We start from the raw sequence: 24,629 nt of genomic DNA on the forward strand, positions 1-24,629 counted from the left end.
CTTTGGTAATTTCAGTCTTCTCCCATTCCCAATATTTGTCTATTTACTTTCTGACACTGTCCTCTCTGGGGGTGGTTTCCTTGGGGGCTGAATCTCAAACATCTTCTCCTCCCTCCATGCTCAGCAATTCAATTAATGTCTCTGTCCCAAGTGACTTTTGGAAGGTCAAAATGGCCCCACCTGTTGGGTTCTTTCTCCCAGTTTAATAGAGTTTTATAAGTCCCTTCCCTTCCCCCAAACACACACATATACACACATATCTTTTCTTGGTATCCCGTCCCTTTTTTTCTGTTTCTTGGTTCTCTGACACACCACCGGTAGTTGAGAGAGCAGCTACACTGGTACAATAGAGTTGTCTGGCCCTGCCACTTGTAGTTATAAACTTTGCAACCTTGGTGACATGGTGATATGGTTCTTGAAGGGTTTTAGAGAGGACGGAGAATAGGAATCAGAAAGTTGACATCCCTCTATTTTGCTGCTCATGTGACCCAGAAGTGTGCAAATTAGTTATTAACAACCATCATGACAAATTACCAGCTTAAATACTATGCTTATAGACTTGTACCATTATGCAAAATAACTGAGATAAAGTATATATTATAAAATAAATCTTATACATTTTATATCATATTTTAAAGTTACAGCTTTTGATATATAAGCCCTCCATTTGCAGCAATCAATTCCCCCTTACCTTCCCCCCAACCCACGCCAGTAATTTGGCAATCTCTTTATAAGATTTTGATGTTGCTAACCAGTTGTTTTGAACTCATCTGACTCTTCATGCTCCATCTAGGGTTTTCTTGACAAAGATACTGGAATGATTGAACATTTCCTTCTCCCAATCATTTTATAGACAAGTAACTGAGGCAGACAGTTAGGGGACTCGCACAGGGTCACGTAGCTAGTAAGTATCTGAGATAGAATTTGAACTTATGAAAACAAGTCTTCCTGACTTTAAGCTTGGCACTGTATCCACTGTGCCACCCAGATGTCCATAAGTTTTTTGGTACATATTCTTTATTATATAACCACATATCACAGTGGATATTAGATATATCTGTGACAACCTATTTTTCCAAGACATGAGATTTAAATAATGCAAATTCCCAATCTCACCATCAAGGCACTATGCTACATATCATAGATAAATAAAGACAAAAATTAAAACAGTTCTTGTCCTCAAGAACAATCTATAGTGAAGGCTAATACCTATTTTAATTTTAAATCTGTGAAATTTATGAAATGATCCATACTTAGAAAAGTACATTATACAATACTGAAATATTTCTACAGTGACAAGTTGATTCAGAAAATTCCCTATAAGCGTATGGACTTGAAGTAATTTTTGGAAACTTGCCAGTAAAACAGATTTTCCCAATGGGTCTAAGAACAATAAATTTGAAGATGATCACAATTAACAAAGATAAAAATAGTTTTGTTTCATTTGTTAAAAGTGGCCATTTTAGGAGTTAATGTAGTGAGAAACCAGTTTGTTTCATAATTTACCCTTATTTGGATTAATTTAAATAAGGTTCGTCTAGAAAAATGCTATTTATTAGACTTATTAAAGGTTTCTTCATCTCCTATTTAAAAATCAACATTAAGCAACATGAAATTAAGATGTACTGTCATGGAATATCTAGCAGTAGGGAAATGTTCCTGCTAGAAAAATTGCTTGGAATGTTTTTAGGTCCCAGACCCAAGTATCAATTGGGCTTCTTGACCTGCTGTGTCAGAATACTAAGTTCCTCAGCAATTTCATATTAAAGAACACCTTATATGAAGCTAGAAATACTGATGCTGGGAAAAGAACTAGGTAAGTTGGAGAAAGGACAATAGAAATAGATTGAAAAAATCCGAATGTGGCAACTTGAAAATTAGTTTAAACAATTTTTTATGTGAATGTATGAGAATAGTACAGAGTATATATTAGAATTCGTACTTATTTCTTCATTTCTTCATCTGAGGTTTGTAGAATGTGCATATTTTTATAATGCCTGATCCTATTATCCTAACACTCCTGATTCCTAATAATAATGATAATTCACATAAATATAGTGCTTTAATATTTACAAAATATATTCTTTATCCTGGTGAGATAAATAGTACAAATATTATTTCTTTTAATTTAAAGTTGAAGAAACTGAGGTTCAAAGAACATAAATGATTCAAATCATTACACAACTAGTAAATAGTGAAGCAGGCACTCAAATCCTGGTCTTCTGACACTATGACTGGTGGTTTTTCCTATATACTACTATATTTTTATATTTATATTACAAATATATTTAAAAAATATTTCTACAAACCACACTAAACAACTGTTTATTATTTATTTACTATTTATATATTTATTATATATAAATTATAAATTTATTATTATTTATGTTGAGAACAGAGTGGGGGCTCTGGGCTACAATTATAACTATCTTCTTTCTTAAACATTACTCATCTAGGGAAATGTTATTATCAGGTCAATATTATTTCTGATCATTGTTCATTGTTGGAGCTTTCTTTTCAAGACTTGACAACTTTCCCACTAAATAAGAGTTTTTCACTGAAATTGTAAATAGCAAAGAAACTTATTTAACTAAAATACAGTAAGACAGAAATCAGAGAAGATAAACATAGCAGAATATATAGTAGATAATGGGAAATTCTTTCATTGGGAATGAGATAACTGAGTTCAACCAAGAAAAAGAGAGACAATCCCAGACCTCACCAAAGGAGAAATTCCTCAACATCTCTTCTGTGGTTAGCTGGACAAGAGACATAAAGGAGAATGCATGCTTCTCCTATGTCTTCCTAGAATCTTTTTCTTAATCATCTTGCAGTGGGGCTGGCCTCTTCCATTTTCCCTCTTGAAGCTAGAAGCCAGAAGTGTCCGAAGTAACTGCAAGTCCTGAAGAAACTTAAAACTAGAAAGCTTGAGGAGAATGAAGAAGGCTGAAGCTTTCTTGCTTTTGCCAACTCTTCCTCACTCCTTATGCAGGGCAGGGTCTTCAATTACATCAATAAAGGGAAAGTCTCCTACCAATGGGCTTTGGAAACTGGAATTATACGTTAAACAAAAATTCAAGTTCATACCTGAGGTAGAATAGTGATACGGAATGATTTGCTGGAGTTCTGATCTCTAAGGTATATGGAAATATTGGGAAAATATGACCAAGGTGTTTCATATTTCCAGCATGCAAGTTGAGAACCAGTCCAAAATTCGTCAGAAAATTTTGAAACCTAATGGGAAAAGAAAGAGACAATATGAAAAAAAAATGTTATGACTGAGCATTGTCTTTCTATTGTCTTTCTCATCACCTTGTCAATTATCTATATTACTTCAAATATTAATTAGTTTAAGCTGAGGATCAACCTAACTTGAATAGTTTGCCTTTAGTTTATAGTAGAAAGTAGGATATCCTGATTTTAAATCTACCAATAAGAACGTGTCAATACTCTCTAGACCTGATAGTGTGAAACTTACACAGAAATAGGCCTTAATCCAAACATAAGTCTTCCTGCAAGCTATAAACTGAGTTAGTTAAAAATGTTTTATCTATGTTTTATTGTATTTTTATTTATTTTATTAAATATTTCCCAATTATATTCTAATCTGGATTAAGAATCACATTCCTGTCTTGTGTTTAATAGATCTGATCTGCTTTAGAGGGTATTAAGACAATTATTACTAAGGCAGAATATGTCCTTCAAAAAGTCTTACAGCTGGATAAATTGATAAAACCTCTAATTGAACTCTATGGTATAGAGTCTGTATGTTTATCAGTTGTTTGATTTTTTAAACTAATTTTTTCTAGGCAAAAGTTAAAGAACAAGTGAAAACAATGGAACCATTTTCAATGAATAGTCATACAAGCCAAATTCATAAAATTTACAGAGGAAATTCTTTAACTTCATCCCGCAGAGAATATCAGGTCCCTGTTTTTTAGGAAGGTATGATACATATTTACCAGAAGCTAGCTCTGAAAGAATTCAGAAATTCCAAGCATTCTAAGATAATTTTTAGTACATTGTCCAGAGGAGAACAAATGTAGAAATAACATTGTATTTAGAGTCAGAGGACCTTGCAATTCATACCACCTCTCTGGGGTTTAGCTTCTTCATTTCCAAAGTGAAAGGGCTGTACTAAAAAAAGTCTCCTAAATTCTTGCTATGGTAATTTAAATAAATATAGGAAGTGTAAGAAAATAAGAGAGAGCTTGTAAAAATATCTGGTGAACCTGGTGGACTTTGTCCATGAGAGAGTAATGAAGATGGTTGAGGGTTGATCAGGTCACATGAGGATAGATTGAAAAAACTAGATTGGGGAGGTCAAGTGGGAAGAGACCTGCAGGAGGAAACATACTAGCTGTTTCTACGTAGCTGAAGGATTCTGAAAAAAAATATCCTAATGCTATTCATGAAAATAGAATATTAAGTCATGCTACAAAGCAGTCATATCATAAAACAATATCTGTTTAACCACCTTGAAGAATGGACTCCATTATATTCTATATAAATAAAAATTTCTACTACAGCACAGTGACTAAGAACTGTTTTGTTTTATAAGCACATCCTTTTAACATTCCATATGAATACAATTTTTTGTATATCAAAGTACTATAGCAGTGCTAGTTGGAGGTATTCAGTGTAGAGTTTATTAAGTGTATATTTATTTATTATTTTTAAAATTGTGAATTTGTTTTTGTATTATAAAATTTATACATGGAAAAAATTCCTTAAATTAAAAAAAATTAATGTGTTTTTATTCCTGTAAGTTTTCCTAATGATCTGCCAAAAAAGGCAACACCCTTCCTTTCCCCAGACAGTTCTTCCATCATTAAATAGGTTTTACAGACAAAAGCCAAAGGAACATTATATGGAAATGAGAATATATTTGCTCTTTGGATCCAAGCAATACAATTAGGAATAAAGGGTAGAAGAGTCAGAAAGGTAAATTTAGATCTGATGAAAGAAAAAGATGGTATTGAAAAATTGCCTGAGAAGCTGTATATATCAAATTCTTCTTTCTCTTTCTCCTCCAATTATAGCAGCATTTATAGAGCACTTTAGATTTACAAATATTATCTTGTTTGTTACTCACAGGGAGATAACTGCTTTTATTATTCCTTTTTTATAGATAAGAAAGCTGAAACTGTAATGCCAGAGAAACTGAGGCAGGAGAGAGATTAGAGAGTTTTTAATATTTTATTAATGGGAGAGTAAGATTGACTGGACAGGACTCTCGTCTCAAATTATCCAGTCAGACAGAGATAAAGATATACTGGGACCAAGGAATTCATGTTGGTCCCAGGTCTGGAGGAGACTATCATCTCAAAGAATCCAGCGTCCAGCATCCACAGCCAGCCGCCATTCTCCAGCAATGAATGGAGAATCTCTAACCTTTATATACCTTTTAGAGACAAAGAAGAAGGAAAAAGTGTGGGAAAAGCCCAGCTGGAAATTAAAAAGGAACCCAGAGACAGGATGTCTGAATACCCAGAGATAAAGATGTTAGTGAACTATCTTGGAATATTTTAGAGGGATGTTGTAAATTCTCAAGGACAGAAGATAATCAGGAAGTCTACTCTCTTGTTTATCTTGCTTGGGCTAACAATTTATATCCTTAGACTAATTGGTCCTCAGCCTTCATGGACCAGAGGGAGATTTACAGTTTAGGGGAGTAATTAGGAAGACTGAGACAAGGGAAACTTGTACAAGGAAACTGAGTCAGGACAGTTAAAGAAAACTGTGGCATAACAAAGCAAATAGAAACTGAAGCCACTAGAAGTTAAATGACTTACTCAGAAACAGAGCTAGTCAATGCCAAAGATGGACTTTGAATTCATCTTTCCTTGACTTCAAATCCAGAGCTCTTTTTACTGTTACCCATACCATTAATCAAGAGATGTCACTGCTATGCATATACCCCAAGGAGGTCAATGACAAAATACAGCGTCATTACTTGAGTCAAAGTAGATGACCATCAATTAGTGGCTAAATAAAATGTGGTACATGAATGTTATGTAATATTTTACTATAAGAATCAGCAAATATGATCAATAAAGAGAAGCATGGCTAGGTTTATGTGATCTGATGCAAAGTGAAATAATAAGAACCAGGAAAACAATATATATGACTGCCCCAATATAAATGGAAAAACAATAACAAAGTAATTAAAATTAGATGTTATAAAATATAGTGTTTAATTGTAAAATTATAAACTTACCAAGCTTGGCCCCAAACAAAGGATATGTAAAGAAGTATGTAAAGCCCACTCATTTGTTTGATCTTTACAAGAACCCTGAGAGATAGATGCTATTATAATCTAACCAGTGCCCACACATTAATCATTGCTAAAGTGAATTAGACTTGATATAGACTTTCAGCCCAAGTGGAAACCTTTTTCAACAGGCATATAGACTTTATCTTTGATTTTCAAAATTACGTAAAAATGTTTACAATTTACACACAATCGTGTAAAAATGTTAACAGTTATTGAATTCAGTGAGAATTTTTTTAACAGTGCTTTTGTAGACAAAAGAGAAAGCTACCTTTTTGATGATTCTTCCCTGATTGAATTGCAAAGTAACTGCTCAGGCTTCCTTCATTATATAACCTTCTGAGCTGAAGTATCTTTCAGCAGTGGAGTAGAAGAGAATTATAAAACTGTAGAATTGGAAGAGAACTTAGTACTCACCTAGTCTAAATTATTCATAGAAATAATCTCCACAGTACTAAATCCAACAAGTGGTCATCCAGTTTCTGCATATCTCTATATGTAAAGAAGGTCACCATTTTGGGATATTTCACTTTTGTACTACTACAATTTATAGGAAGTTTATCTTGACATCTAGCCTAAATATGTCCTTTTTCAACATCTATCCTTTGTTACTGAATTTACTCTGAGATCAAAGAGAACAAATTTAAACTTCCTTCTCATAATAGCGCTTCAGACGCTTAAAGAAAGCTATCGTGTCTATTCTGAGTGGACTAAACATGACCACTTCTTTCAACTGATGCTTATATGTCATAGGCTTAAAGGTTGTTTTTTTTTTTTTTAATTATCCTGGTTGTCTTCCTCTACATAACTCTTCAGTTTAACAATTATTAAAGACAATATTCTAATGAAAGCACAGTACAGTGGGACTCTCTCTTCCTCGTTCCTGGAAAATAAGCCTCTCTTAATGTTGTCTAAAATAACATTAGTTTTGGCTTTAACATCATATTGCTGACTCATGCTGCATTTCCATTAGAATCCCCAGATCATTTTGAGAGAAACTGCTATTTTACCATGCCTTTCCCATCTGGGAAGGTTAATTTTTTTTTGGCACCCAGGTGTAGGACTTCATATTTATTCCCATTGGACTTCATCTTATCATATTCTGTTCAATCTTTTGCAAATATGATGAGGATGAGCCTTAAAAATGTTGTTATATATGATTTTATTTTCTTAGTATTGAACTCACTTCCATTTTCCCCTTTTATCTAACCTGTTCAAGATGAAGTATATCTATTTGGAGTCATAGTGGGTTCATGGGTTTCATTACACCAAATCTTAGCAGAATCTATCATGTCAAATTAACCCCTTCATATTAGAACTTTAGTTCTTGGTTACTGACTAAACCTTGGGCATTTGTATATAGAAATTGGATTTATTATTTCTTTCTTTCTCAAATTTTGTCTCTTGGTATTTCAACTACTGTTTTTTTTTTTTTTCCTCTGAAGGTACTCTCTTTGTATTTTCCCTAATCTTTGTGATTTGGAGTTAATGTTTGCTAAGGTAAAAATTCCTTTCCTTTCATACTTTTTACATTGTCATCCCTGTTCAAATCAATTATACTACTAGTAAGGCCTCTTTCAAGCCTCTTCTGACCTTTTTAGTACCTTTTTCTATTTGTAAACTCCGTTCTCTACTAAATATCTTTCACTTTCTGGCATTCAAACTACAATTGTAATTGCTTGGAAATATTTCCTATATGAAGCCCAAATTTTTCTCTGCAATTTCCACCCATTATTTTGGTTGGGCTTTTTTGAGCCAAACAGAACAAAAGTAATTTCTCTTCCATATAATAACCTTCAGATACTTGTAAACAATTATTTGTGTCTTCTACCCCTAAGTCTTTTCTTTTATAGGAATATGTAGCCAATGACAACGACTACATATATAAATGTATATAAGATATGATTATTCATGTTAAATGTAATAATTAATCTTGACAACATTGAACTAATGACAAAAGTTTTCCCCCTGATAAAAGAGATAATTGACCACAGGTATAAAACATTGCCTAAATTGTCATATGAGATCATTGTGTCAGTTTGTTTTTAAAATGTTTTGATTTGCAATAAAAAAAAAAAAAAAAAAAAAGATTTTTATGGGCCTAGGAGATAAGCCATTTATTGGGAAAGAAGAGTGAGATAAAAAAAAAAAAAACCCAAAAGAATAAATAAAAGAAAGAAACTCCAATAGGCATTTTTTCTAGTTTCTACATGATTCTTAGAGAATTGATTTCTGTTTTCTCTAAGAAGATAATGGTAAACATTGATGATTACACTTACCAAAGATGTTTGGGAAATTGCTTTAATCACAGCATCAAAAACTTTCGGAGGAAGATGCAACAGAGTAGTGCCACTATCCACGATGGCTTTATCTACATTGTACTAAAGAAAAGAGAGGGGAAAATAACATGAGAAACATATGGTATTATAGGTACATAAAATAACGAAGGCCCCCTTTTTAAAGGAATTGTCCAAATAAATTCCATTTTAAAAAATGAATAGCTATAACACATCTTGCTTCTGTAGATTTAAACAAGGATATATGTGCGTGTGTGTGTGTATACACACATACATTTATATATACACTAACACATATGCATAATTATACATATATACATGTACATATATATTCATATACAATCTATGTAAGACTGTACTATGTTTTTTTGTCCTGTTTGTCTGAGGGTGATAATATATATTCCTTCATAAGTGCAAGTCTTTCCATATTTTTCCAAATCTATCAACTTATTTTCTACACCACAGCAATAATCCATCCTTGTACTGTCTTGTATTATCTTATCAAGATTCATTTTTTCATTGTAGATTTCAAGTAGTTTTTTTTTTCAATCAATAAAAATTCACTTTCTTTCCCTTTTCCTCAACTTTTCTCTCCCTCATTGAGAATGAAAATAGTACCCTTATTACAAATATATACAGTCAAGCAAAACAATTTTTAAAAATAAGTCTAATTCTGCTTTCTGAATTATTCATTTCTATCAGGAGATTGGTGGTGTGTTTCATCATTAGTGTTTTGGAATCATGGGTGGTTGTTATGCTAATGAAAGTCGCTAGTTTTTCCAAATTGTTTGTCTTTACTAAATTTCCCATTATATATAAATTATTCTCTTGGTTTCATTCACTTGATTGCATCAGTTCATATAAGACTTTCCAGCTATTTCTGAAACCATCCCCTTCATCATTTCTTAAAGCACTATAATCTTCCATCATGTTTATATATCATAATTTCTTGTTATTATTCTGTAATTGATGGCATTTCCCAACTCCTGCTTCACTGCTACCTCAAAACGAGTAATACATATTTTTGTCCATTTTTAGACTTTGTTCCGATTATTATAACTCTTCTTAATTTTTACTCCCTCTAATTTTTCTTTCTCCCTTTCCCCCCTTCCCTCTAATTTCCCTGTAAAGAGAAATGTATTTGTGTAGTCACCTGTGTGTTTCGGGGTTCTTCCCTTCTTTGATCATTTCACATGTGAATAAAGTTCGTGTCATCTATTCCCTCCATTCTCTTTTACTTGTTTGTACAGATTTCTATTTGGGCACTTTGGTAAGATAATTTTCTCTAATCTTCAGATTTAAGAGCTCCCAAAGTGATCTGATACAGGGCAAATCTGTTTGTTGCCATCTTGGTCTGATATCTGCTAGTTTTTAATCTGGATTTTTGTCTGACAGTATATTGGTGCCAAGCACAATTGCTGTCAGACATGCAGGCAAGTTCTGTTGATTTAGTGAGGGAGAAGAGCAAGTTCTCCTTGGTCTGGAATTCTTGCCACTTTCTTTATAGTCTTCAGAGAGGCTTGGATGCTGGAATTGTGTTCCTAGTTTCCTCCTGAATCATAGAACCAGGTTACACATTTGCTTCTGAATTTCTATGTGTCCTGTTTAGAGTATAAGATTACTGATAAGGAGAGAAACTTAGGTTCCCTCACTAATCTGCCCTGAATCTGTGGCCTAGATCTTAGTACCAGGCAACAAAGCTGCCATTTTCCACTAGCCTCTGTTATGGTACCAACAACAAGGGTTATGGAATACCCTTCTTGCCCTGATTTACAGACTCCTTCTAGGCATTAATGTACTCCAGAGCACATGCCATTCCTACTGTCCAGACTTTTCTCTCTGCTTCTGTCACAATTAGAAAAATAATATGCAGAATTTGTCTGCAGGAGTTTTTTTTTTTTTTTTTTTTTTTTAGCAAGTTTGCTTCACTGCTTCCCACTATTCTGCTATCTTGAAGGCAAGATTTAAAAAATACAATCTAAGATCAAATTATCTTTTTTTGACTTCTGTGTCTATTTTGTTGTTTCATAATGAGTTCACCACTCAACAAAATTTCCATTGGTTTTTCAGGGAAAAAACAAACAAACAAAACCCAAAATTACTGCATATCTAGAGCTAGTAATTCAGATATCTTAGATAAAAGAAAGCCAAGATATGCTTAAAAAAAGGTGAAAGAGCATGTAGAATGTAGTCAATGGGACAGGAGGAGCTCAATATTATGAATCAAAACTGGGTTCTTATCTAAAGCAATCTAATCAAGTGTTTAATACACTCAATCCTTATTATCTATAAAATCCACATGGCCCAACATACCAATATTTGTAGCATTTTTGCAGTCATTCATGTATATGTGGAGAATGGTAAAAATCCAACTTGTCAATATGCATGTTTTTAGCAGAGCTCATACAAGACAATGTTCTATTTTTGTGTTTCAGCCTGCATAGTGTCCTTGTTGAGGCCTATTTAGTACCAAATTTTTCATATTTTTTTGTGCTTTTTATTGATTGTTTAGCTATTTAAAATGGTTCCTAAGCATAATGCTGAAGTGCTATCTAGTATTCCTAAGACCCTTAGTAAAATAAGTCCTAAAATTTTCTGAAGAATTTCTTAAAAACTAGTTTGGTGACTCCTAACATTATTTATTATCTTTGAGAATCTATTTCTGATAGAATTGATATGCATTGTCTAACTGAAAAGTATAAATTTCAAAGGGCCCAGAAAAAAGACACCTATATTTAGATATGGCCTAAAACTCTACAATTTCATATCATTTCCTCCAAACAGATTGCCCCCTCTGTGTCATTCTTTTACTTACCCTCATAGTCCTTTGTCTTCTTCCTACATATACTTTTATATCTCCCCCATTCTCAAAAAAACCTTCATTTGATCGTTCTATTACCATTATGATTCTATCTCTTCTGACTTATTTTAGCTCAAATCCATCTACAAAATGTGTCTCTACTTACTTATTTTCTACTTTCTTGCATATATAGGTTAGCAGCTTTTTGATGTTTTCTTCTCTTTAGCAGAGAAAGTTTCAGCAAATTTCTTCAATATTTTTGTGTTTTTTTTTTTAAATCTAGATCTTCTCATTTACATATGCATTGAAAAATGAATACACGACAACAAAGATTGCTCTGCAGTATTACAAAAAAAGCATAGTTTTTCATGAAGTATTTAAATTCACACTCAGAACTTGGAGAGAGATGGGAAGACCTTTCAGGGGTGAGGGGTAGGGAGACCCAGAGACATGAGTACTTTAGGCATTATACTTCCTCCCTCAGCCTTGTGCATCAGTTGCAGATCATTGTGAGAAAATCTGACTTGAACATTTTCAAAGAATCAAATACAGAAGAATGAAAAATATGTATGACAATGAAAAGCAAGGTCATGACAAAAGGAGAATATAGGATTGACAGTACTGAACTGGAGAAAATTAGTCTTTGTTAGAAGAAAGAATATATTTTCCTTTGAGACTAGAGAAAGAAGAAAATATAAATGAAAATAATAGGAGATGTTGAGGGAGTTGATGTAATGTCCAAGCCAGCTTTCTCTAGAGTCTGGAGTCTGAGCTTAAGCTTGAACACACACACATTCAATTCTCTCTTTTTCTCGAGTCTGCTTATTTCCAGTTCTTTCAGCCCTTAAATACCTTAGTACAATTATATCACTACAGCACACTGAACATGTGTCAACTGTGGAACCATTACATCACCATACTAAGTATATGTGAACTAGAGAGCCATTATCTCATCAATTCCATTAAGTAAACACCCTGTTGTAAGTATCCTTGTCTCAAGTATACTTTCCCTCTACAAGTTGATTACAGAATTTGAGAGTAGAAAGAGACCTTAGTAGACATCTCATTTAACCTCCACACAAAAGGAAACTCCCTTATAACAGACTGATAAATGGTCAACCAGTTTCAAAATTTTGAAAGAAAAAGAACCCACAGCCTGTAGTTAAGTTTACTTTGTTTTGGATAGCTCTAATTGCTAGGAACTATCTCCTACCCCCAACATCAAGCGTAATTTGCCTTTTTACCTTATACCCATTTTCCCTAATTCTGATCATTGAAGGCTAGCTGAAAAAATCTTGAGTTGATGTTGCTCAAATTAGGTGATCTAATTTTTCAATTAATCAGGTTATTGAGGTAATCTGTTCAGTGTAAGAAAGAGAGAGGAAAAGGAAGTAGAATTGGAGGGTTCAAGTTAATAGAGTTATGAAACAACTGTTTTGGAGGATATGATAGAAAGTTGCTATCAGGCTCAACAAACTCAAGAAAAGAAATTATTTGGGGAAAAAACTTTCTTTTTGATGGCTGGGAAAATTAGAAATTTGTTTCACAGAAATAGATATATAACCTGAATAGTAAAGGTAAAAATCTAAAAAAGGACATCCACAGGCAGATTTAAAGCTGGAAAAGCTTAAGAGGATATCCCTTCTTTGGAAAGTGACTAGGGCTTGTTGATCTGAAAAATATCTGATAATGGTAATGGAAACCATGGAAGCTTATAAAGACATCAAGCAAGACAGCATTATCTATTCTTTTAGTTCAAAGACATAAAGTGCATTGCCATGAAAAAATCATCATCAATAATATGTGTTCTACATTCTGTACCTCTATCATCAAATGATATTGAAAAGAGCCTTCCATTCAATTAACTATTCCTTATAAAGTGGATTATTCTTAGTATGATTTGAAATAACTACAAGTAGCTCCTTACTCATCGATATCTACATATTTTAACTTAGTGTCTGCTGTTCTGGATTTAATATTAACAAAAACTGATCTCACATCCAATGTGATTCTTTCAGATTATGGAATTTTATTCTTTAAAAATTTGTCAACTAAATTGAAAACTTCTCTTGATTTGGCATTAAACACATATAGTTTGTCAAATTAACAAAATTATTTTCTAATAATAGCTTCAAAATTATATTATGTATGTAATCAAATGAGTATCATTAAGCATATGTGTAGTTTCATCTATTTGTGATACAAAATAAGAAGATTTAGAATTTTCAAGTACTTATTTCTGAATTTCTTAAATTAGATAGGAAATTCTCTTTCCCACTAAATTATCTTTTTATGGAATCCCATTAAGAGCCACTTCTGACATATTTCACTAAATACTGTTTCAAATATAAAAAGGTAGCACTAATGTTTTTATAATTAAATAAAGTTTTAAACTTAATAATCATGTATTTTATAGGATTCAAATAAATTTTTGATATAGATATGGTTTTAGGAAAACTTCTATTTTTGCTTATTAAAAGTATTTAATTTTCTATGGACAAAAGTCTCTCCTTGTCCACTTCCTCCTCCCCCTCCTCCTCCCCTCCTCCCCACTAAACCCCCCTATAAAACTTAGTATACATTTTCGAGATATAATATTAATTCATGTTATCTACAATTAAGGCATCAATACAAAGCAAAGGCTAAAAGTCCTTCCTTTCCATCAATAATAGTACTTTTGAATCTCAAATAAAATGAAATGTAGTTTTTAAAATTTGAATTTTTTATTTTTTCTACATTTCTGCTGATTAAATTCTCTCTATTCTCTGTATTAAATTAGCTGTTCTAATACAGTTTATACTTAATCCATATTTATTCAACGTGAGGGTATATTATTTTACTTCTTTATTAACAAATTTAAGAAAATTATGCTACATCTGATTATTATTCATGGTGGTGATGTACATGCATAGTCCCTGCTTCAGGTAAGGCTGAGTCTGGATCACTTGAGCCTAGTTCTGAGTTGTAGTAGAACTAGAGTTGTATAGAAGGCTTTGAGGAGTATAGGGCCAACAAGTTGATTAAGGATGGGAAATCAGCCCATTCTAGAAACAGAGCAAAGCAGTTTCTCTCCCAAATAGTAGAATTAGATTTGTGAATGATGGATTTTGCAATGCCAGTCTCAATGACGTAAAAAAAAAAAGTGTTCAAATTTTGAAATGATTATTTTGTTCATTCTTGAGTTATTTCAATTTAACATTTGAGGTTTTTAGTGGAACTAAAATATTGTACTTTTCACATCAACACATACATATATGTATGTATATGTACACACATTTAAAAATTATAGTTTCTACACTATTAAAATGAAGCAATGTATACAACTTATCTTTGTCATGAATCTATGGTGATTGATTGTGACAGTACATGTCCATGTGGATATATATATATATATATATGTATATATATATAAACTTTTGTTCAAGATATGTATATATATATCTTGAACAAAAGTTTATTCAATTGTATGTTTACATTAACTAATTTTGCTATATTCATTGTAAGATGGAGAAAATTTACCAGATTATTCCTAATTTTGGTTGATTTTTATTGTGACTGTTTTCATTAAAAAAAGATGAACTTATGCGTTAATTGTACTAAAACTATTCAATATTTTGATAATTATTTTGTACCTCAGCTCTGAAGATTGGGAAAAAAGAAGCCATGACCCAAAGTTGAAAAATCTCTGGAATAATGACTTAAAAGGGTAAGGATAATCACAACTGAAGGGGCAACATATTTAAGGGTAAATGAGATGACATTGGAAAGTCATGAAGTAAGGTTAAAAATATGCCTTTTTAAATATGATTTGAAGAAATTGAGCATATTCAGTTCCTGATTTTCCAGGTTGGTACAGTAAATAAGAAATATGATCATTAAAAAAACCCAACAAAAAAACTATGCATATTTCTTTCGTAGGTAGTCAGACTTGTTAAGAAATACTAGCCTCATCTTCTCTCCTCCCTCCCTTCTAGCAAATATAACCCTTTTCATCTCTAATCCCAAACTATTATCATCTACATAACAACTGTCAAACCATTTTAATTGGAATGACCTGACAGAAGTTTTCTGGAAAAAAAGAAGTAGTCTTTAATTGTTCTGGGTAAATCATCCATAGAAAATGGGATACTGTATAACTATATGGTATAATTTATAGCATTACTTCTAATAGAAACAATAAAATGAGAAGGATTATTATCTATGGAAACTGTCATACGAATTCATGAAGACAGACTGAAGTATTCAAGTAACATAATTTTTACTTTGAAAATTTTAAGTTAGATACAGGACATATGTACATGTATGATACATGAGAATAACATGTCCCCAAACCAAAGAAATTTGGAAAGCTGGAGGAAAAAGAAACAATGTTTTTGCTTATTTATTTTGAGGAGAAATTGTTACCTAACAGCAAGTCAAAGACTTATAGCTATCAGTTGTTCATTAATAGAAATATTTCAAAACTGAAAATAAGAATTGAAGCATGTTATTGGGTTCTACAAATAATAATGATGATAATGGATTTGTTATTTCATCCTGTCTTTCTTCTTGGGTTTCTTTTCATAGGAATTAGTATCTATTTAGAAACAGAGAATGGAAATTAAAGATAAATGAAAAGTCAAATTTGAATTTCTGCATTTTATCAAACTTTTTAGAAGGTTGCTTTAGTCTATTTTGTAGAAGCCCCTAAAAGCAACTGGATAATTAGAGTGAAACTTTTAAAATTTAATTTTTAACTTATTTTATCTTTGATTTGTAGAATAAATAAGATATTTCCACAAGATAGTATAATTTTAAAAGGTGATTGTACATGGAACTGCAAATCTGTTATGCACAACTTGCTATTCCTTTTAATTACATAATAAAATTATCACATGTTTTTTTCCCCTCTTCTTCTTACCCTAAAGATGGCTACCATTAGATACAAATATGTACATGTATATATAGAAATACTTAGACACACACACACATGTGTAAAAAATCATTCTATACATTCCTTTTTCTGGGAACATATTGCTATCAAATCAAATAAATATAAAAAACTTGCCTTTGTGTTTGCTCTGATACAAAAGGAAGCAGCAAAATATTGATTTTGCAGTTTTTTCCCCCCTTGGGGGAAATACTACAAAAGATAACTCAGGAACTTTATATATTTTTCATTTACTTCCTTTTCTTTTAACTTTAGCAGTCTTTATTTCTCTTCAATACAAATTACTTTCTAGAGATGTTCTTTAATCCAATATTTAATTGTATTATTTATGAAATTAACCAAAACACAGTCAACTCAGGATCAACTTTGGAAAAGTAATATTAAAAATCTCTTATTGCCATAAAAAGGTATAGACATATCTCAGGAAACATCACTTCAAGATGAATATACAGCAAGTTGGCTTTCAATTTTCTTAATATTAATTATTAATATTAGGAAAAGAAGTAAGAAAGTCACAGTTTCTCCTCCCCCCTTCATCTCCTTCAAATATCTAGCTAATATATTCTATTCATTCTTTGATATAGATATATGTAATAGAATAAATTTAGATTTCAGATCAAAGCTATAACACTTGAATGAAAATGGACAGATATATTTGTTCATACACAAGAGACCCTATTGCCCATACCTCTCTGCAATCCAAATTGAGGTTTTGTCCTCCGATTTCCAATTTCAGGATTTCAATTTGGTAATACCATTCCCTTTTAATTGTTGTATACCATATATCACCTTTATATAAACTTGGTTCAATTCCTCCCATGACCTAGGAAGGAAAATATTCACAAATATAAGGAAAAAGCTATAAAAAAACTACCCAGGTAAAACAGATTAATTCAACAATTCAAGAAACTTTCATTATTTCCATATATGTACATATACATACATACACATATAAAATTATGGTAGGCCTGTGGATATAAAGAAATAAAATGAAAACCAATACCTGTACATAATTAAATTAAATTTTCATATTTTTCTCTTATATAATAAACTCACATTTTATGTTTGTCCTTAAAAATAAATTTGGATTTCTCTCACAGAAATAGCTTCCTAATATTTGTCAAAGTTAATAGCAAGATCAAACTCACAACAAATCATATTCCACTACACTTTCCTTCAGAACAACAACAAAAAACCACAAGAAAGAATAGCACCCATTTGCACTCTGAAAATATGGAAATGGCTTTTGTGGGAGGAGAGACAAAACAGTTTATATTACAAGCACCTTTCCATCCTACCCCTCATCTCTAATCTGGTCTCTAGCATCGTACTGGGAAAAAGAGGAGAAATAACAATTCATTCTCTCTTCCTAGAAATAGAAGAAAGGTCATTCCATCAAGTTTCCAGCTCAGTCTCCTACCTTGGGGAAAGAGGAGTAACATTTCTTCTGCTTCCAGGAGTAGCTCTCTTTCCTAAACTGCCTATTGCACTGAGAAGACTTCACCCTAAGGATAAACCTTCATGCATAATGAAAATCTACATGAAGTATTTATTAAATTGTTAACAAACCCCACTCCTCCCTGCTCTCACAATCCAAGTAATTCTGAATCCCTGGTTATCATTCAAATCCATTTATTCTCATTTCCTTCAGTACTATGCCCTCATATCCCACTCCTAAGTTAACCATCTTTTTTTTACTATATTTATTGGAATGTCTATTCCATGGGCAACAAATTCTTTCATCTTAAAGCTTTCCCTTTTCTATCTTTGAGCTCTCACTGAGATCTGCTGAGTCTCTTCTGATGACACAGCCTCCCAGACTTTACAGAAATGGCTGTATTTTCTCTCATTCCCCATCTCCCTCCCCCTCTTCCCTCTCCCTCCCTTCCCTCCCCCCCTCCCCCCCCCCCAATGCTAGTTGAGGTGAGGGAGATGGAACACTTTTTGTTCCTCATTATTACTTTCTGGTTCTCCATTTACCATTATTATGTAGTAACTTCTTTCCATCTGAGGTTCACTCAATTCATATTTACCAATCAAAATCCTGTGGTCTACCAGATCTATAAACCTCCAGGACATACAATGCTCCCTCTTTCTCCCTCTCCTTCTCCCTCACCTTTTTTCTTACCCTTCTCCCTTTTCTCTTCTCTCTCTCTCTCTCTCTCTTTCCTCCCTTCTCCCCATTCTGTCTCTTTTTCTTTCTTCCTTCTTCTTTTCAATTCTTCCTTCCTTCTTTCCTTTCTTTTTTATGACATAATTGTTTACTTTAGAAAAGTGAGAACATCAAAGGGAAATTTTCAAACATGATGACATTTACATTTATAAAACCAATAACAAAGGTATTTCCTAAATTTAAGAAAAAAACAAGTGATTCAACACTTTATTTATTTTGGGGGAAATATATTCTAAATATCATGCAATTTCCTGTATGAAATACTTTAGGTAACAAGGTTTTATGATATTTTATATGCCTGGAATAGCCTTTTCTTAATCTTTTAAAAAATATTTCCTTTCTAAAGGGAAAGTTAAAAATTCCATTCTCTAAAAACTTCTTAAATGAAGTGAATATGAGGTAGTGATCACATTTTTTAACCTTTCACTTTATTTCAGGAATACTTTTCCAGGAAATTTTTCTTCCCCAATTCCTCTCCTCTCAATAGAACACTTTAACAAATATATTTTAAATTCAATTTTACTTTTATTTTTAGTTTCACATTATCTTGTTCCTATCTCCTCTCTTTTGTGAAAGCAAAGAAAAACAAAATCAATTAACAATATGTATAGTCAAGCAAAACAAAATTTTATATTCACTATGTCAAAAAATTTATGCCTCAATCTGCACTGAGTAATTCACCTTTCTAATAGGAATTGGGCAGATTTCACCGTGAATGTTCTGGAATTATAGTTGATTTTTTTTTTTTTTTCTGAGGCAATTGGGATAAGTGATTTGCCCAGGTCACATAGCCAGGAAGTGTTTCATGTCTGAGGCCAGATTTGAACTCAGGTGCTGATCTATCTACACACAATCATCAAACTTTATCCCATCTTCTTTAGCATATTACTTCCTTTATCATATTCATTCTCACTTATCTTATGTCTACCTGCTACTTCCTTATTGCCTACAAACATGCTCATGCCTTCTTTTTCCTCAAACCCAACCCATTGCTTGATCCATCAGTCCCCTCTTGATTTCACCTCATATCTCTCCTTTTGTGGCTAAACTCATTGAAAAGGTTATGGACAATAAGTGTTCTAACTTCCTTTCCTCTCATTTCATTTTCATTCTCTGTAGTACAATTTGTCTTCATCATTCAAATCAAACTGCTTTCTTTAAAATGACCAATGATTGATTTCTTAATTGACAAATCTAATGGTTCCAATTCCCATCCTTCTTGTCCTCTCTGCAACATTTAACACAGTTGATTACCCTCTTCTCTTGTATGTTCTTTTCTGTAGGCTTTAGGGGCAACACATTCTCCTCATTCTTTTCTTATCTATCAGACCATTCCTTCCTAATCTCTTTTGCTTTATTTTCTTCCAACTCGTTTCTGTTATCTTTGTGTCACCAGGCTTTAACTTGGTGCTCCTGTGGATTCAATTATCATCTTTATCCTGATACTTTTTAGATCTACTTAATTCAAACTTCTCTCCACACTTTCAATCTCACATCTCCTACTACCTATTAGACATCTCAAACTAGATATCCTGTAGACATATTAAATTCAATATATCGAAAATCGAACTTAATATCTTTTGACAAAATAACCTTCCCTCCTTCCCCATTATTAAGAATATTAACATATTTTCAATTATCCTGGTTCTAAGCCAAGGTGTCATTTTTGACTCCTCACTGTATCATACAGCATATCCATTTTTTTTTTTTTTTGCAATGACCTGGATTGTTTTGTTTGTTTGTTTTAACATTGCAACATTTTTAAAACAATGTCCTCTTCTCTCCTCTGGCAATGAAACCACCTAAGTGCTATCAATTAATTAGTTAATAAGCATTTATTAAACTTCTATATTATATCAGGCACTACACAATCCTTCATCACCTAAAAACAGGACTGTTGTAATGGATTGTTGAGAGACTGCAAGTCTCTCCCCACTAGTCCATCTGCCACTCAAAGTGATCTTCCTAAAGCTGAAGTTTGACCAAGTCACCCCATCACTTAATAATTTGAGAGACTTCCTATTACTTCCAGGATTAAATATCTTTTAGTATTCAAAGTCTTTCAGAATCTGCTCCTAACTCTTTACTTTCCAGTTTTCTAACATCTTAATCCCCCTACAGGTATTCTGCAATGCAGTAATCCTTGCCTCTTTGTTTTTCTTTCCACAATACACTTTATCTTTCAACTTCTTCCTTATTGCTTTATTGCCCCAGTGACCTGGATGCCCCTTATGTCTTTTTTTTTTTTAAACTGGAATTCTGTCTCCTCTATCTCCTTGCTTCTGTGGCTTCCTTCAAGCCTTAACTAAAATCTCCTATTTTATAGAAAATCCTTCCTAATCACCTTTAAAATTCTAATGTCTTTTCTCTTTGGATAAATTCCTATTTAGTTTGTACATTGTTGTTTGCAAGCTATCTCCTCTATTTGACTGTGATCTCTTAAGAAAAGGCTAATTTTTTGTCTTTATTATATGTAATCATTTTGAAAGAGATTAGAAAAGCCCCATCCTCTCATAATAATTTTCTCCTCTTTAAGACTAAAAGATACCCACAAGACTACCTCCATTGGTACCATCCCTTGGAAGTCCTGCACCACACATCTGTATGGAAAAAATGTTGGAGATCTTTGCTTGCTTCACAAGGGAATCAAAGAATGTCTCCAATGAACTTGATGGCTATGAAAATATAAATCAAAAGTACAATTACTTCATTATTACTCATATTTTAGTGAAAAAGGTATTAACTATAAAAAAGAAATTAATATCTAATAAATTATATTTTCTTTATAAAAATGAATAAATTCAAATGAAAATATTTTAGAAATTGTATGCATAACTTCCTTTGACTTTTAAATTTCCCTTTCTGTGTAGTTTAAATAATGTAATATTAATTTATATTTGTTGTAGACATGTCTGACAGATATTATATCTATTATTACAGCTCATGTGTAAGACAGATATAAAGAGACACTGATGGAGATGGTATATTTGTAATCTCTGAAACAAAGATGTTTGCATAGAAATAGGACTGACCTCTCCAGACTCTTTCCATCTTATTTTTCTTCATATATACATACACATACAATCATATACATATACATACACACATATAAAGTATGACAAAGTCTTAGTCCATTTAGAGTCTAAAATATAATAATATACATCATTAATAAATAAATCAATATAAATCAAATATATATATAACATATATAATATAATATAATATAGAATAAAACAAATATATATGTAATAAATCAAAATAATAAATAAAATAAATAAATATCTGGAATTCAGTCCCTTTTCAGTTTTCTTTTTCCTCTTTTCCTCCAAACCCTTATTCAAGTCTTGTCTCTTCCTTAAATGAAGCCTATCTTCATCTGTTTGTTATCCTCTTCAATTAACTTGTATTTATTGCATAGATATTTTAAATTTGTGTCCAGAAGTGTTTATCCCATGATAAAATCTAGACTTCTTGAAGTTAAAAAATTGTTTTCTCTGAAATACCCAGCCTAGAATATGGTAAATTGTAGTCATTAAGTAAATATTTATTTATTTATCAATTATTTTTAAAATATGTTATTGGTCTATAAGTATTTTAACTGCTATCAATCACTATTCTCTAATCTTATTTGCTTCATTTGTTACATGTTGCCACAGCAATTTGCTCTGAAAGCATTTCTCTATCTACTCAGTGGAGTCAGTACAAAAGATAGCTCATCATAAATACTTCTGAGTTTAGGGGAACAAAGTGTTAGCAAACTTTAGTTCAGACTCTGGCATTGAAAAGTTGCTCACAATAGCCTTGATTAATACACTTTGGGTTTTAGTTAGGGTTCAGGCTAGAGTATAAGTAGGAGTAGAGATGATGTTTGCCTTTATGCTCTTGGCAGGTGAAAGAATGGTTTTTCTTTAGAAAAGGGAATTGTCTCCTTTTGGGGGTCTTTGTTGGTAACAAGTCAAGTCTCCCTCTTGTACTTAACTCTCTATTCTTCTAATCCTACTTGTAGGTCTCTCCTCCAATGCCATCAATCCAAGGACACTGCTCTCACAGTGTTTGCCAATCGCATTCTTGATTACTCTCTATTGTTCCTTAAGATATCTTCACATTACTAAATCTCGCAAAACTCTTTGAAGTCCCCTTCCACTCTTTTTAGTCTCCTTTCTGTAAATTATCACTGTCTTTTGGATCCCAGTGAAATATAATTATGTATAATATCTTCAAAATTTTGATGAAAAATGAAGTTGTCATTATAGTCACGCATATTAGAAACATATATATTTATACATATATGTTTGTAATATATAAGAATATTACAAAAGCTTTATATTCTTTAACTTCCAAAAATTATATATTTATCCAACATTCTTTGCACTGGAGAAGCATAAAGTCTGTCAAACAAAACTATTTTTATTTGTCTTGAAAATGAAGACGCACAGGAGAAAAATGTTTTTCTTAAGTTTATATATAGTCACACAAAACTTTAAAAAAAGATAATTACTTATCTTCAGATATGGAGACTGCTCTTTCTATGGCTACTAGGAAACAATTAGACCAATTATCCGATTTAATTCTATGTGGTCTATGTACTACATGAAGACATTGGCATGAGGGACTCTTCAATTTGTCCCTAAGGGGAGTACGACTTCTATCTCAATTGGTTGGACTTCCACATAAGAAGAGACTTTCTAGGTGATTTTTTTTATTTAACTGGTATAAATGACTGGTTTAAATTGTCACAAGAAGAAAGTTATCTTTTTAAAATTTTAATGAACTCTACAGAAAGATAGAATACTACCTATTTAATCCATTTTAACATCTTACTGCTCCAACTATCCCAAAGTTTTCAATTTGCATGAAATTATATCAGCAATGATGTAAGGATTTTCCTTAATGATACTTTGCTCTTATGGGAAAGTAGTACAATTGTCTTTTAGGACTGTTTTACACTCCTTTTTAATTGATTGAGGTCCATATTTACTGTAACTAGTAAGAGAAAGATTCCCCCCCCCCTTTTTTAACTTTTCCCTTATAAAAGTATATATTCAAGAATTTGTGTCTTTATCTTCATTGAAAAATTTTAATGTAGATTAAAAAAAATAAACTAAAATTATGGTACTTTTTTGCTGTTAACACTACTACTATGTAACTGGAAAACAACAAATCAATTGCTATAATAATATAACATGACCTTTATGTTATTTCTTTCAGAAAGCTTTATAGATATTCCACTTTACATTTCAAAAGATTTACATTTCAAAAATGTATACGATGTATTTACTTTTAAGTGAAATGTTTTGTTCATTGCATTTTTTTCATTTCACAGATTTTGTTTTTCAGTGAAAAGAGTTACATGTTTTTTCCATTTCATCAAGTCTATTATTTAAGGAGTTTTCTTCAGATAATTTCTGGTTTTTCTTTTCCATATCCTCTTGCAAAGATCTCATTTCCTTTCCCCATTTTTCTTCTATCTCTCTTTTCAGATCCTTTTTGAATTCTTCCAAAAGAGCCTTGTGAAATGGGGACCAATTCATATCACTCTCTGGGACTTTGTCTGGAGCTGATGTGCCTTTAAGGGTCTTAGATCTGTTCTTTCTTTCTCCATAAAAGCTATCTATGGTCAGAGTTCTTTTTTCTTTTTTTTAAGATTGAGGTCTGGTCTTAAGGCAAAGGGATGGCAGCTTTAGTTTGCCCTGGACTGGTGCTTCTGATTGACTTCTGGTGCTGGGTAGGCATGCCCAAATCCCAGTTCTTCCAGGGCTCAGTGGCTCACAATTTGCCTTTTGTATTTGTTTTTGAGTGTCTCACAGCAAATCTGCTGAATCACTGACTTGTAACCAGAACAGAGTTGCCTAAGATCTCAAGTAGATTCCTTGAGATGCCACAATGCCCTGGCTCCCTGCCTGGGATTCCTGTGCTGTGTTCTGGACTCAGCAGCCTCTCCCCCTACGTGATTGAAACAGACCTTTTCTGAAGTTATTCCAAGGTCTCTTTTTCTGGAAATTTGTTGTACTCCAATTATTTGTGGGTTCTGTCACTCCAAAACCAGTTCAGAGGCTTAATCAACTGTTGATTTGAGGGACCACTTGGAGGAGCTCAGATAGAGACCTGTGTAATCTCTACGATTTTGGCTCCACCCCCTCCTATAAAATGTATTT

The 24,629-nt window shown here is 32.4% G+C and overlaps 1 protein-coding gene across 1 annotated transcript in view; it reads right to left on the minus strand.

The window, feature by feature from the left end:
- The window catches only part of BACE2 (beta-secretase 2), an 83,639-nt gene that overhangs the window by 20,276 nt on the left and 38,734 nt on the right, over positions 1–24,629 (minus strand). The window contains exons 4-7 of the mRNA XM_051984768.1: positions 21,027–21,149; positions 16,990–17,124; positions 8,554–8,655; positions 3,088–3,234 (exon numbers count right to left, since the gene is read on the minus strand). Of these exons, the coding sequence (XP_051840728.1) occupies positions 3,088–3,234; positions 8,554–8,655; positions 16,990–17,124; positions 21,027–21,149 (507 nt within the window). The remainder of the gene's footprint in view (positions 1–3,087; positions 3,235–8,553; positions 8,656–16,989; positions 17,125–21,026; positions 21,150–24,629) is intronic.

This window comes from Antechinus flavipes, chromosome 3, assembly GCF_016432865.1.
Source record: "Antechinus flavipes isolate AdamAnt ecotype Samford, QLD, Australia chromosome 3, AdamAnt_v2, whole genome shotgun sequence".
Taxonomy (NCBI): Eukaryota; Metazoa; Chordata; class Mammalia; order Dasyuromorphia; family Dasyuridae; genus Antechinus; species Antechinus flavipes.